Below are 14,684 nucleotides of genomic sequence, written 5' to 3'. Positions count from 1 at the left end.
ATCCAGGGGTAAGCAAATCAGGCCCTTCCAAAGAGCAGCCCTGCCAAAGGGAGCTGGGGCTGCTCCCAGACCCTCCCTTGGGTTTTCAGTTCGGACTGGGCAACAAGGCTCTTCCCCTGACCCAGTGTGAATCCTTCCCCACTGCCTCTGCTCGCTGCTGAAGGCAGAAGAGCGGTTAAACTAACAAAAATACCGGATTTATCAGCCTGCCCTATGCTGCCTCTTACCCAGATATTTCCAAGATTGCATTGCTTGTTTCTGTCCCTTCCAGGTTGCAGACAAAACAGCCAGCCAGCAGAACAGATACACACTGCTTAACCACAAACTAATACCTGCTCCATGCATGGACAAAGACAGTGTCAGATGCTCAGGATACACTTTACCAACTGCCTGCAAACAGAAATCAAACACACATAGCATACACAAATGCCTACTACAAAGAGTGGCTGAGCCCGTCCTCGTTCTATCTTCACCAGAAAGTTAGTAGCTGTATTATAGCCAAGCTGCAAGGCTGATAAGCCACTAGTACAGATCCAAGGCACTGTCTGTCATGTGCAACAAAATACACTGTGCATTCATGGAGAGACAGACTGAGCTCTTCATCCTGCTCTTTGTTATTCCTTGTGCCCTTTCAAATTGGGTTCAAAACACACCATTTCAATGATGAATATGTGGTATATCAAAACAGGCCATTTCCCCAACCACCCAAACATTGGAGAGAGCGACCTTGGCTTCTACCTTGTATACAGGCGGCCATGTGTTTTTTTTTTCCAGTCTGGTGATCAGTGTTTTACACACCTTTTGAAACAAAGTAAATGCCACTTGGTAGCAAAGGTGCCCAGTTCTGTTGGTGCCTCACCTCCAATATTTAGGTGGATGTGCTTGAGAGTACTTTGTTAATATGCTGTGTGTCAAATGGAATATGCTTTAAAAGGTTACAACCAGGGCCGGCTTTAGGCCAATTCCACCAATTCCCCCGAATCGGGCTCCGCGCCTAAGAGGGCCCCGCGCCCAGTGGCAGGGCGGCTGGGGGGTGGGGCAAGTGGTCAAGAATCCCTTCCCTGGCTAGAGGCTCCTTTTTAATTTTTACTCACCCGGCAGCACTCTGGGTCTTTGCCAGTGGGTCCTTCACTCTCTCCGGGTCTTCAGCTGCAGTTCAGCGGCAGGTCTTTCAGTACCACCGAAGATCTGGAGCAAGTGAAGGACCCGCCACCAAAGACTAAGAGTGCTGCCCGGCGGGTACAAGCCCCATGTGTTTTTTTTTTTTTTTTTAGTCATCCCTGCTGGGACCCCGTCAAAACTGTTCGAATCGGACCCCGCACTTCCTAAAGCCGGCCCTGGTTACAACCTACCACTGGGCAGTCAGACTGAGTCCAAACATTTCTCCCAACAGTTTGTTTGGTTTATTTGTTAAAGATTCTCCCCTACATTTATCAAATCTTGCCTCTTGTCCCTTTTAAATGACAACTTTTACAAGCAAATACTATGGATTAGTTTAGGGCCTAATCCTTCCACGTGGCGAGTGCCCTCAATTCCCATTTATATCAGCACTGTCAAGGGCCTAAGGGGCAAGCTGGTTCAAAGTATTTAAAGAAGAAAAGCCTGACATGTTTTAAAGGGTGAAAACTTTCAAACCCCAGTGTTTAAAGGTCAAATCACTTTTATAGCATTTTAACTCCATATGATATTAAAAACTTCTGCCTGGCAGTTTTAAGATGTGCAGGTGAGACAGTTAAAGAACCACAACCCTCCATTTGTAGTCAAGAGGGGAAAAACTTGCTTGCCTGAGTCTGATTGCATCATTTTACCATTTCACTGCTAACTAAAGCATTTTCCATGTTCTTAAAAACTGTAAAGACACCATTCTCTTTGCAGCAAAAAAGCATGTGATTTTTTCCTGCCTATGCCTTGAAATGACTTAGGGCTCTGGAAAATTAGGCAATTCATACTGTTTATTGAAAGTAAGTTTATTAAGGTATAATAATTAATCCTCATGGCATATGAGGGGGAAAATCCCACAACTGTTAAGAAAAAATAAAAGTCAAACTGACAACATAAGAATGAGCATTTGCCTTAACTTTCTATTGCACGAGATATCTTGGAAACAGCTGAAAGGGTGAATATTCTTTTCATCTCTTGAGAAATTCTTGAACAATAACAACACTGTACTGGCACATACCTACAGGGGTTCAAGATGCTTAGATAGCCCTGATTAAGTTAGACACTGCAGGAGGTCAAAAAATGTTGGCTATACACTTATGTGGAACTATATCTGTGTTGTTTTAACACGTGAAATTGCCCTCATGTGAAACCTCTGAAAAAGTTTCAGTACAAAAATAGTCTAATCTGAGGTCTGAAGCAGTGATTTTTATCCTGAACTATGTCAAATAATGTTTGGCATCATTATGGAAATCCTGGGACTCTTCCAAAATTACCCCCTGCCCCTCCAAAATTGTTACATCTCATAAGCAAGAAGAAATAATACTCTACAGAATGGTAACACATCATGTACTGGTATTTTACAAATATTTCTGAACAAAGGAAGTATAATTTACAAATAGTCTAGGGCTTGTTACACAAATACAAGAAACCTTCACCAACAAAAATATTTCTACAAAAATACCATAATATTTATACATACAAATATCCCCAAATCATGAATGGAGTTGATGCTGTTTTGTAGGACATGACAATTTATAAGAAATGGAAAATAAAAAGTGACTTCTTAGAAAGAAAGCAATGCACGACTGAGCCTTGGTTAAAAGGTATTCAACGAAAAGGAAGATGTGTTTGCACCTGTCACCCACCACACTATCTATATTTTCTGTCTCTCTCTCTGCTTCTACTTCTGCTGTTTCTGCCTCTTTCCTTATGGTCCACTTTATTGCACTTGTCTCCACAGCTCTCTCTGCATTTCTTCTCTCTGTATACATCTGTGCTGTGGCTTCTGGTTTCATTTTTCCTGTGCCACTCTTCACTGGGGCTTCGACTTGGTTGTCTTCTTATCTGCCTTTGCCTGTAATTGCTGTGACTTGTGCAAGAGCTTCTCCCACTCCTCTCATCCTTGTTTTGGCTTCTGCTATCCCTCTCATTTCTTTCAGTTTCTTTCTTGTCTGTGCTCTGGTTTCTGCTTTGGGACTTTCTTTCACTCTCATAGGAGCTCCATTTGTTGTTCTCCCCCGAACTATCTTGTTTTAAAAGTCTATGCTTTTCCCTGTCTTTGTCCTTGTTACTGTGACTACTGGAGGGTTCATCATAAAGTTTTTCCTTCTTAGTCTTTGCCTTCCCTTCTGAATCACTGCTGTTAGCTTCTGAAAACTTGTCTTTTTTTCCTTTCTTAGAATACATTTTCTTTTGTATGGCTTTGCTGTCAGTCTCACTATCACTGCTGCTTACTGAAGTCTCACTGGAGGAGGAGGAAGAGGAGCTGATTTTATGTTTCTTGTGTTTACGTTTGCTTTTCTTCTTTTGCTGCTTTTTCTTCTTTCTATCTTTCTTCTTTTTCTTCTCCAGACGATCCAATTTCCTTTTATTTTGAAAATAAAAATGAATAATCAAGCATTTAAAAATGTAGCACCACTGCCTTTGTGGGCGGTCAATACTTAAGATGATATTACGCAGTAAACATGCAACAGTTTCTTACAAAGTGTGCTGAACTTTTAATTTTTAAATTTCTGATCTCAAACTAAACTGAGTATTTAAAATGTAGTTCCCCTGTAGCCCTCCCTCAGAATTACTGTACAAAGAAGTAATTTCTAATGGACCAAATTTAGGAAGGTGAGGGTAAGAAATGCGAACTGGGCCTTACAACTGGTAGTGCAACCAGTTTGATTCTGTAATATAACAAGAAAAATTTTCAGTGGCAGAAATAGCAGTTAGCTGCCCAACTGCCAATGACACTCAATGGAAGTTAGGAGCTATCTGCTATATGTGCCTTTAAAAATCTCCCCCAATGTTAACAGCTTTCTAGAGAACTCTATCATCTATTCAGTCATCAATGGAGGGGTAAAATGTCTAGTCAACAGTACACTGTTCTATCAGGCAAGCAAACACACTCATTTTCATTTCAACTGCTTTTGTCCAGTTTTGTAATTTTAAGCCCTTGGTCACTATTTTGCTAATTCTTATCCATGAGTCAGCCACTAAATTTTGACATGCTACCTAGACTGCCTTCATTGGATTTAAAACAAATTAAGAAGTTTAAAATCACTGAGGACATAAACACTTAGCTAAATTGGAGCATTTAAAAATATACGGTAATTTAAACAGTATGCTTGGGACTTTAGAAAACCAAACAAAATTATCCAAGGTTAAATTATTGAATCTCTCTCTCTCTCTCTCTCTATACACACACACACACACACACACACAATTATCCTTCATAAATAGCGTAAACTGTTTTCCTTCCTTAAAGTTAATTACATTTTTGGACCTCACAATGCTCACAGAGTGCTCTTTTAACTTTTCTTTAGATTATTATATTTAAATATGTGTGGTTTTATCAGCCAGTGATTCAAAATTGGTTAATAAGGACAGAGAAAATTAGAGAAGAAATGTAAAACCTCCTTTCCCCTTAAGCATATGAAAGCAACAAGGCAGCAGCAGAGAAAATACAGACTTTGTCTGGGAACCACAAAAATATCCTGCGCTCCCTCTGCTGGCTAACCCTAATCCTAGGGCTATGGTAAACTGTAACACCACCATTGATGCTGATGCACAGAAGACAGGTTAAGTGTAGCCCCTTAGAACAAAGGAAATATGTCAAGCTTTGCCAAGTGCAAAATCAACAAGTAAAGAATTTAATTTTCAATCCTGGAAGAGGGCATGGTAAACTATGGAATGTAAAATAATAATTTAAAATAGCAACTGACATTGTCCTCTATGATCCAATGCATATACAATGTTAGTGTGTGTGTCACAGCATTCACAGTTAAGTAAAATGAAAATGAAAACAAAGCCATTAAAACTGCATTACAATTGGATTACAAAACGATGGATAAACATGCTGCATAATACAAAGTGTAGTAGTCAAGTGTAGATTAATCTAAATTGATTTTTAGTAGATGGAAAACTGTAGTTAAAAGCTATTGGCTATATTGCTAAACTCATAGGAGTAGGTGCCATGCAACTGCAATAAAATTACCTCAGAAGTTTCTGTTTTTGTTTAGTTGACAGTGATTTTAAAAATTCAACTTCTGGGTCATCATCTCCTTCACTTGCGACAAATTCCTATGAAGAGAAAAAGTAATAAGATACCATATCCTTACATAAAAATAAGGTGACATTTCAAATTCATGATTCCTGTATTAAAATATTATGAACATTAAAAGGTGTGTAAGAATTTGATTTTATGTATATAAACACACACACATACACCCCCTATATAGCAACCTTGGGAAGATAAGCAGTTAGCTTGCTACAAAAAGGGAATCTATACTGGGTTTAAAAGGAGTTGGGTGCCAGAGTACAGGAACCATATAGCACCATAACGTGAACACTATAATGTTTCCACAGGCTAAGTCATTTAGGGAAAGCTTTCCTGAGTTCTGTCTAGTGTAAGAGATGGAAGCATTGGTTGGTGGATGGGAGACTGCAAGTCCCACTGAGTCACAAAGAAATTTAGGCAAGTGACTTAGCCTTTTTCTACATTAGCTTACTCATTAACTTACTATCTTGCTTATACCCATCCACCTCACAAGTGTGTCATGATGCTTAAATTATCATCTGTAAAGTGCTATACAAGTACAATATGTTGCAATTGTATTTTCTACCCACAACAACAACAATATTAAAAATTAGGTCAGATTTAAATTAAGAAATTTTAAGACCCCCCCCTTCCTTTCAAATTATATGCATCTGGAATACCCAATTTCTCACTCTTCACATTTTTAATTTTAATAACACATAAGCAATGACAGGGCAGAAACTAGGACAGAAGTTCTCCATATGTGACTTTTCTTAAAAAACTAGTGAGAACTTTGCAACACATTTAACACTAATCCCATAAACTAGACTGTCTCTTGAGTACATAATTTCCTGTAAAGGCAAAGAATGCTGCTTATGTGCATAAAAAAGGACATAAGCAATTGTCTGTTTACTCAGGCTTTTTAGGAAGGATTGCGAGGTAGGGCCCAGTCCCTGCCCTGCAAGTCCCGATCCCCAACCCCTGGTGGTCCAGTTATCTTGCTATATGAGTGAAGTTGCCTTATGGTGGGCTTGCTATTTTGGATAGTGTATATAAATTGCGTATTTTACATTTTTGTTAAAGCACCTACAAATCTGGAATAGGCACTATGTGAAAGTCTAAATAAATACAATTATATATTTAAAGTCTTGTAAATAAAATTATATAATACAAATAAATTAAGATAAAAAGCTTTAAACAGAGAGTTATTTTTTGCATGCTTTCCTCTGGTTTCATCCAAAGCCAGTTCCGGGGTAAGGCTGCAGGCAGCAAGTATCACATCAGACGTATGTTGCAGGTGCCCAAATCATCCCCTCTGAGATGATATTCAATTTCTAGTCATCCGGGGAAGATATTTAATTTATTAAACTGTGGCCTTAAAAAAAATAATTTCAGATTTGTCACTTTGGCTAAAACTAAGCAGCAAAACACAATAAGTTTCAAGATATTTTCCACTGCTGGATCTATCCAGCTTTCCTATGGATATGCATATTGGAAAAATGTTAAGTCGCAATTCACAAGCAATCACATTTAGATTTACAGACATTTTCAGCTTACTGATAAAAAGATCATTACCTGTGATGGATCATTTGCGGTCAAGTTTCTCCCCAGTACATTTTGTTTCAGTGCAAACCCACTGTTTCTCATCTCCGCTATTAGCTCTGAGGGGTGCATTGATGGCCCTGTTCACAAAAATCACAGTTTGAATGTATCATTTATATCTCTCTACCTTTTTTGGACTCCACAGTAGGAATTCAGTTGAAGCTTTGTTAAGTAAAATCACAGCTAAATCAACTCAATAATCTTCTGCTGAGCAAATAATCAGATAGGATTTTCTAAAACAGCAGTCTGGAGATTCAGAATAGAAAATAATTGCATTTTTCTTTAAGTGCAAGGGGATTCTCTTATGTAACTTTGTCATGTTGAAAATAATATATTTAGGTATTGTCTGGTTGTATGCTTTTGACTGTAGTACAAAAAATATAGGAAGCCTAGAACACCCATATTAACTTCAAGATTTTTTAATGCTTCCTCCCTCCAAAAACAATAAGAAACCACACTTTTAAGAGGACATTGTAGCATTTTTCATAATCGTACAATACACATTTTAAAACTTTCCCATATATTTTTATGATTTAGTAATTGGACTTCTCTGAAATAATTTTTAAGGAACGCCCTGTACCAAAGACTGTTTTTCTTCTAAAATATAATCAAGACCAGAGTTACATAATATGCATGTACTGATCACCTTGTTTACTTTTTCTTTGTTTTGTTTTTTAGTTTTAAATACTAACTGTGGAGAGGTGGGAAACATCAGTGTAAATTCTAACTCCTCAGCATTTCTGTGCATACTTGTCACTGTACAGATCAGAGCCAGGGCAACTATGCAATACTAAAAAGGCTATGTACATCCGCAAACAAAACATATAACTATTGCCTGTGAAAGAGCTGTTATAATTTATTTAGGTAAAAGGTAGGTGAATCATACTGATACAGGCCATTCACCAGTAATTCAACATATGTAGCATCTCAGTATGCCATCAAACCTTAAAGAAATTTACTAATAATGTAATATATTTTAATTATACAATCTATAATGCCAGATTAACGATTGGATGCAAAGAGGAAAGATATTACTCTTCAATTTTGTCTGAAATGCTGTCTATGCTGGATACCTTTTGACTGGCATTTTCAGAGAGATGTAATACCTGAAATGGCAGACATACTCTGCAGCATAATTAGGTGCCAGTGAGACAAATGGGCCAGCAGATGATGACCTCAGAGCCAGCCCTAGGAGGGGTAGATGTGAGCAGACCAGAGAGAGCATAATCTGGTCAAGATTCAGAAGGGATTTATAGGTCAAGAGCAGCATCTTGAGTCTAATTCTGAATGTGACAGGCAGGGAGAGTGTTACAGAGTCAAAACTGCTGCTGTAACCTTGCTCTGCTTATCCATATCTGCTTCTGATGCATTATCCTGGTACCTGCTTATACCAGATGGAAACCTAGCAACAGAATTTGGTACCAGCTGAAGTTTTAATGATGCATACAGGGAAACAAACAAAAAGGGCATTACAATAGCCTAAACGGGGCGAAACAGTGACCTCAGAATGAGGGAGAGAAAGGCAGACACACCAGGGCAACGGATGTGAAAAGACAGATGGCAAATTTCATCATAGCAGAGAAATCAAAATGTTTAATCAGACTAAAGCCCAGAAGGACACTTCTAAGCTAGCAAATATGAAATGTTGCTATGGAACAGATACACCAAGTGACAGAATAAAATAGTAAATCTAGAACTCCTGCCTTCTTCAGGATCTCACAACATTTTACACACATTAATGAATTAAAACCAATTATCCCCAGTCAGATGGGAGAAACTGAGGCACAGCAAATATAGGTAACGTGTGCAAATTTTCCCCAAAGGGGGGGTGGGGAGAGAATATATGCACGTGCTATTTTGTTTTTTATTATATAAAAAAGTCTGAAAGATTCTTAAGATTTTTTTCCGTTTCTCTTCTTTTGCTGTAGAAATGTCAGCAATTTCAAATCTTTGTCTTTCCTATTTTTGCTGGAGAACTAATGAGCTAGAGTGGGAGCTCTCTGAGCCATCCATTCATTCACAGGCTACATAGGGCTATTCAGCCTCTTGCAAAGAGCTCTCTTCTCTCAATTCCTCACCTGGTATTTGAAGTTAAATAGGTGTTAAGGGAAAAAAGAAAAAGGGCAAAAAATCCAGTTTTGAACAATCTGACTAAATATCACCGTAATTCTTTTGGTGCTTGTGATATCATGATTTTTTAATTACCTAGCCATCCATAAAGCAGCCTGCTATAGCTCTGTTTTTGTTGGCTCAGTTGCTGTGAAGTGGCCATAGAACTGGTTTACCTGACTCCTCCAAGGAATATCCTTCTTAAGCGGCTTTTCTGGCAGCAGAGACCTGGTAGCATGATGCCTATGGCACAGGGGCATGTCAGAGATGGGGGGCAGAGATGTGGCTGAGCTCAAAGCACTCCAACTATTCTCTAGACTGGCAGAGTGGCCCATAGGAGGTAGTTCAAAATTGTCATTAATCAGAGTAGTCTTTTGGGCGTAGCTATCTTATGCTACAGATATGTTCAGGATCTGAGAAGTGCAACAGAGAATTACAGCCCCCTTTCACTCTGATCTCCTTGATCTCTTTGCGTAGGTTGTGCCTTCTAAGTACTCCTCCTGGGGGACCTTCACACCATTGCACACATGCAGAATTCATGTCTGGTGCAAAAAAAAATTTCCAGCAAAAAATACATTGTGCCCAAGAAGTGCTGAAGTTCTACCTTTCACCCACCACAGGTCGCTGTGGCCCCAGAAGAGCCAGCAGCTGGCTGCTTTCATCACAGCATCCTGCCCGCGGAGCCAAGTTAGGACAGACAGAGTGGGGCACACAGGGCTGCTGGGGGATCCGAGGCTGGGTTTCAGAAGGACTAATGGGGGGGAACAGATGGGGAATGCACTCATGAGCTAATGGGGTGACAGCACTGAGTCAGGCACTGAATGGGAGGGGTGCGACAGGGCCAATAGAGGGTGCAGGGGTTCAGGGACATGTGCAGATGTGCCTGACTGAATGGGAGAGGCTTGGGATGGGGGGAGGCTCCCCAACTACCTAATAATTCCTCCTTTCTCCCCCCAAAAAATCCTGTTCCATACTTCTCCCACCCACACCAAGCAACTCTCCAGGTTCACTCCCACGGTCCTTCCCGCTCCCTCAGCTCCTTCATTACCCCCGACTCCTCCAAGCCTTTGCACTGCTTCTGAGGAGTGCAGGAAATATGTTTCTGTATTATAGTTCAAATGAATTACTCAAAGTCCTGTATTAATATGCCTAGCAAGGAATCTATTTGTCAAAAAAACATTACTTGCATCTTTTTTGTCTGTACTATAACAGACATACATGCTGACAGGTATTTTGAAATAAATTACCAAAATATTTGAAACCAGTGTGATTATATTGTGTTATTTTGCACATAAAAGTGGCAGAATTTTGCAGAGTTTTTCAAATATTGTGCACAGAATTTTGAATGTTTTGGTGCAGAATTCCCCAGGGTGTAGAGAGGTACAGCTGAGAACTGGGGCCAGAGTCTTCCAGGAATAAACTTCTTTAGTTTTAAAATATCTCTCTGGCCTTCTTTGCATATAATAATTGAAAAGAAAGCACACTATTTTCTTCTTCTTTCCATAAAAAGCTTATGGGAATGTATCTTACTACTGATTTTTGTACAAAGCTCCAATTGACTTTGGTTGAAATTTAAGGCCAGATTTGTTACTTCAGTGACTGCTCAGAATCGGACAAACCCCAAACTGTATTTGAACATCTCTGTTCTCCAAAAGCATGAGAAAACTAGTTGTATTCAGCAAGTTATGAAGTTTGCTGGGAAAAATAAGAACCAGCAGAAGGCAAACCTGAAAAGAAAATGAATTAAACTAGTAAGAGATTTAGACAATTTCTTTTTTTGGTTTTTAAAAAAAATTATGGAGACATGGTTATAGCTCCACCAATCTGTAATACTTTAGGTTGGAACCAGGTTTACTATAATTATAAGTGCTTAAAGGAGGTAAGCAACATTAGACCTATAGGTATGTTACATTGAAGTTACATCAAAGGTGCCTACAGCATACGGAAAGGTTCCCTTTTTTAGTCTGTATATATTGAAACATATAAAATAAACATGATCCTTATTTCGAGACGCCACATAATTCTGGTGAGCGAAACTGGTTTGACCTGAAATTGACATGTTTGCTCTGAAGACAAAGGAGAATCTTCTGCAAACTTTGAAGAAAACTGGTCAAATAGTTATAAGTCTGTAAAAAAATTATTCATTTGGAATTTTGACAAGCGTAACAGTGTTCTAGATTCCATTAGCTCAGAAATGTCTGGTTAGTACCCCTTGAAATTTCCCATATATTTAAATCTACTGCAAACTTGTGCTCAGCCTATATTTGAAGAAATTGCTCTAAAACTATAAAATGTTACTAACGATGGTTGTATTTCTAATGAAAGGTTACATAGCATGTGTATGACAGAGTGAAACAGGATGCCAGATGTTATGACCTTGGATGGAAATGCAGAACTATTTTGCTGATTTAGCCGTGTAGCTAGATGAGGTGAATTTCATTAGAACCAACTAAGGAAGAAAAAAAGAAAGCTGAGTTATTCTTAAAAATGACAGAGCTATGAAGAGGACAGGAAATCTTGTAGAGAGAAACCCTGGGGATAAAACAGTGAAAAGAAGCTTGAGTGAGGGTTAATGGAAAACTGTAATTAGCGTCCAGCCTTGAAGTTTTCTTACATATGTTAGGTTTCTAAAGCTGCAGAATAAAAGCATACCCCAGGAACAGGCATAAATTCTCAACAAGCCCCTGCTGTGCATGTTTACTATGTTGTGTGGGGGAATGGTGTAGGTACCTCACCCATTCACAATGAGTATGTCACCCAATAATGGCTGGTTAGAGTGAGTATAAGAATCCTCTCTGTAGTTGCCAGGTAATGGAGAGATTTTTCTGTCTTAAAAAAGGTAGAGACCTATGTTTTTTGGATCTGTAGACTTGGTTCTAGTTCAGGTGCTGGTGGTGTATTTATTTAGTAATTTGTAGCTGTGAGAACCAAAGGCTAATTAAGTGGAGCTTGTCAGGCTTTTGGGTTGACTGGCAGGTATCCAGCCAGGTCCTCAAAGGTTCTGGACACATGTTGCTAATTGAAAGAATTGAGAGACTCAGTATCAGTTTTATAAATTTTACTGAAAACACAAAAATAAAATGTAACCAAAACTAAACTACTATTAATAATATTAAATGAATTAGGACCTATGTTTTTACAGTGCCTAGCACAACGGAGTCCTGGTCCATGACTAGGGGGTTCCTGGGAGCTACAATAATACGTAAGAAAAAAAAAAGCAACACAACTATCAAATCAATATCAAAATCAACAAATTGGCCTCAATAATGGACTGCAATTAAACCATCAATCCTTACAAATTCTAAGACATAATCTGAGAAGGTGGCTGTTTATAGTTATAAATCCCAACTAAATAATTTAACCAATGTCTATCAGGTTTATAATTTGAATGGTTAAGAAGCTTAATGCTGAAAGCAAATTATTCTCTAGTGTCTGGAACACAATCCCAGAGTTAATTAAAAAGCTTCCTCCTTAGATTTTAAATTTCTGTGAGCTGGCTAACCCTTTCTGCCCTTCCCCCTCACACACTCCTGCCTGGAGATATTAGAATACAGACTTTAACAACACACTCTTGATAAGGAAAAGTTTGAAACTACCAGAAGTTACCAGTGACAATCTCAAGTCTCAGGATTTTTAAACTTCAACCACACTTTAATGAGTAATTTCATGAGACAAAAAGTTACGGCTGTTTCCAGACACCTTCCCCATGTGGACTTTATGGGATATCTGACTCTCTGAGTAGGAGCTGAATCTACAGTTAAGGAGCCAAACAGTGATATTTTGCTAGCACAGTGCTTCTCGCTAGGAGACCTTCTTTGGGTGCAGGGAGACTGATCAAAGGCTGGAGTGGCCTCTTTGTTGGTGCTTGTGACTTCCTCTCGTCAAAGTTGCTGGCCTTATAGGATCTGGAACATCACTCTTATCCCTCAGGTAGTTTGCTGACCTGAAAGACTAGGGGTGTCAGCTTTACCCTTGATTCTTATGGTTGGCGAGCTTCGCTCACTCCTCCTTGCAACATCTTCCCCCAAGATCTTTGGACAAGTCCAGTATAAAAGCTATTTTGGAGTCATGCAACTTGATCCAATTACATCTGAATTAGGCCATTCTTAGTGATCATCAACTTGGAAAAGTTGCATTTAAATCAGCAATTTAAAATATATTTGATGTTTGTGTACCAGAGACTGACATCAGCAACTCCTCAAACCACATAAAACAATCTGGATACAAATGAGCACTTTGGAGGAAGTTGGCATGGAAGTTGGGTGTAAAACGTCCTGTGTCACCAGTTTATGGAAAGTTAGACATAAAAATCCTTTTAAAACAGCTGCTTGCTAGGACCCCTTTTCAACAGTCACTCAACATTCATTCATCAGCAAAACTGAAAATAACATCAAACAATGATCTGTTTCATCATTGCCACTTTCTATTCTTCTTGAAACAAGGCAATTACAGTACCTAAACTATTACTGAACTGGGCAAACAGCCTGTTGTCTGGAATCTACATCTTAACAGAGATAAGTTACATACAAACTTTTGAAGACATCCATTTAAGAAATAAAAATTGCAAATTTCTATAAAGGTCTGTATAGCCATAAAGGCGGTTGTCCTCATATAGCAGCAGGTAATTGCAGAATGGTACCAGACTTTTTTCCCCTATATGATGACAATTGGCTAAACTGTTTAGCTTTATGCATAATTAAAATTACATTATGGAATCACACAGAAGAACCTCCATAGTTAAGGATGCATCCAGGGATCCAACACAAGACCCTTATTTTCATGGTCCTAATAAATGTGCAAGGAGAAGCTTTTTCCAGCCAAGTCTCCTGTCAGAGTGACCATGGACTCAGGTACCCAACAACTCTTCAGCGCAAGTCCGACTTATCTTCCATAAAACACCTGCTCTCTATTGCCCTTCTTCCACCTACATCTATTATCCCTCCACTGAATGTCACTGTCCACTTCTGGGATCCCCACAATGCTGTTGTATAAAGCAAAGGGAGACCGGAATAGGTAAAGGGTTACTTAGAGGGGGGAGACCTAGATTGTGAGCATGTCCTTAGATGGGCTCCAAAGCTACATTGACCCCGATAGCTCTGCTTTGCTCTCTGCCCCCGCCAGTGTACCTTAGAATACTTCCCTGGTTGCTCAGCCTGCCTAACTGGTGAATCACAGAGTCAGGCTAGCAGCATCAAAGAATGGAAATAGCTGGTGGAACTCGACAGTTCTATCAGCTTTTCCTTGTAGGGAATCAAGCAATCGGTTATGGCAAATAATAGAAATAATTCTAACATTTTAAATTAAAACATACAGTGTGGCCTACATCTGAGCTGTCATGTGAATGAATGTGCTAAGTTTGGGGCAATTGTGATAAAGTTAGTGCAGCCTGAAAACATTTCAGGTGAAATTTCAAAATGGGCTTATTCAGAAATGTTTCTTCTGCTAAAGTTACTATTTGAGAAAAAAAAAATACAGACATTCAGCTGGCCCAGAAAAAGTTAGAGTATTAAATATGGAAACTGAACTCACTTAATAAAGTGTGAAATGAGGGATTTTAGTCCTGTTTGAAGTACAATCTAAGTGCAACCGTAACAGAGCACTCAGATTTCTCAGGATATTTAATTGCATCAATCTGATGATCTCTATTAAACAAAGGTAAAAAAAATCCTATATTTTACTTGCTACAGGTCTAATTTACAAGTTCTCTCGTTCCTCTTTTAGGCCCCTCCCTTCTCATACACAAGACGACTGGAAGTTATGTCTGAAACTATTTCCTTTTAGGTCCTGT

The 14,684-nt window shown here is 39.0% G+C and overlaps 1 protein-coding gene across 2 annotated transcripts in view; it reads right to left on the bottom strand.

Annotated features, from left to right (window-relative positions):
- Positions 1-1,934: 1,934 nt before the first annotated feature.
- The window catches only part of CIR1 (corepressor interacting with RBPJ, 1), a 46,734-nt gene continuing 33,984 nt past the window's right edge, over positions 1,935-14,684 (bottom strand). For both annotated transcript variants that reach the window (XM_030580046.1, XM_030580047.1), the window contains exons 8-10: positions 6,761-6,867; positions 5,144-5,229; positions 1,935-3,526 (exon numbers count right to left, since the gene is read on the bottom strand). In XM_030580046.1, coding sequence (XP_030435906.1) covers positions 2,812-3,526; positions 5,144-5,229; positions 6,761-6,867 — 908 coding nt within the window. In that variant the 3' untranslated portion in view covers positions 1,935-2,811. The remainder of the gene's footprint in view (positions 3,527-5,143; positions 5,230-6,760; positions 6,868-14,684) is intronic.

The sequence above is a fragment of the Gopherus evgoodei genome, chromosome 11 (genome assembly GCF_007399415.2).
Source record: "Gopherus evgoodei ecotype Sinaloan lineage chromosome 11, rGopEvg1_v1.p, whole genome shotgun sequence".
NCBI lineage: Eukaryota > Metazoa > Chordata > Testudines > Testudinidae > Gopherus > Gopherus evgoodei.
The sequence above is the reverse complement of the archived record's forward strand: the minus strand, read 5'-3'. Positions and strand labels throughout refer to the sequence as shown.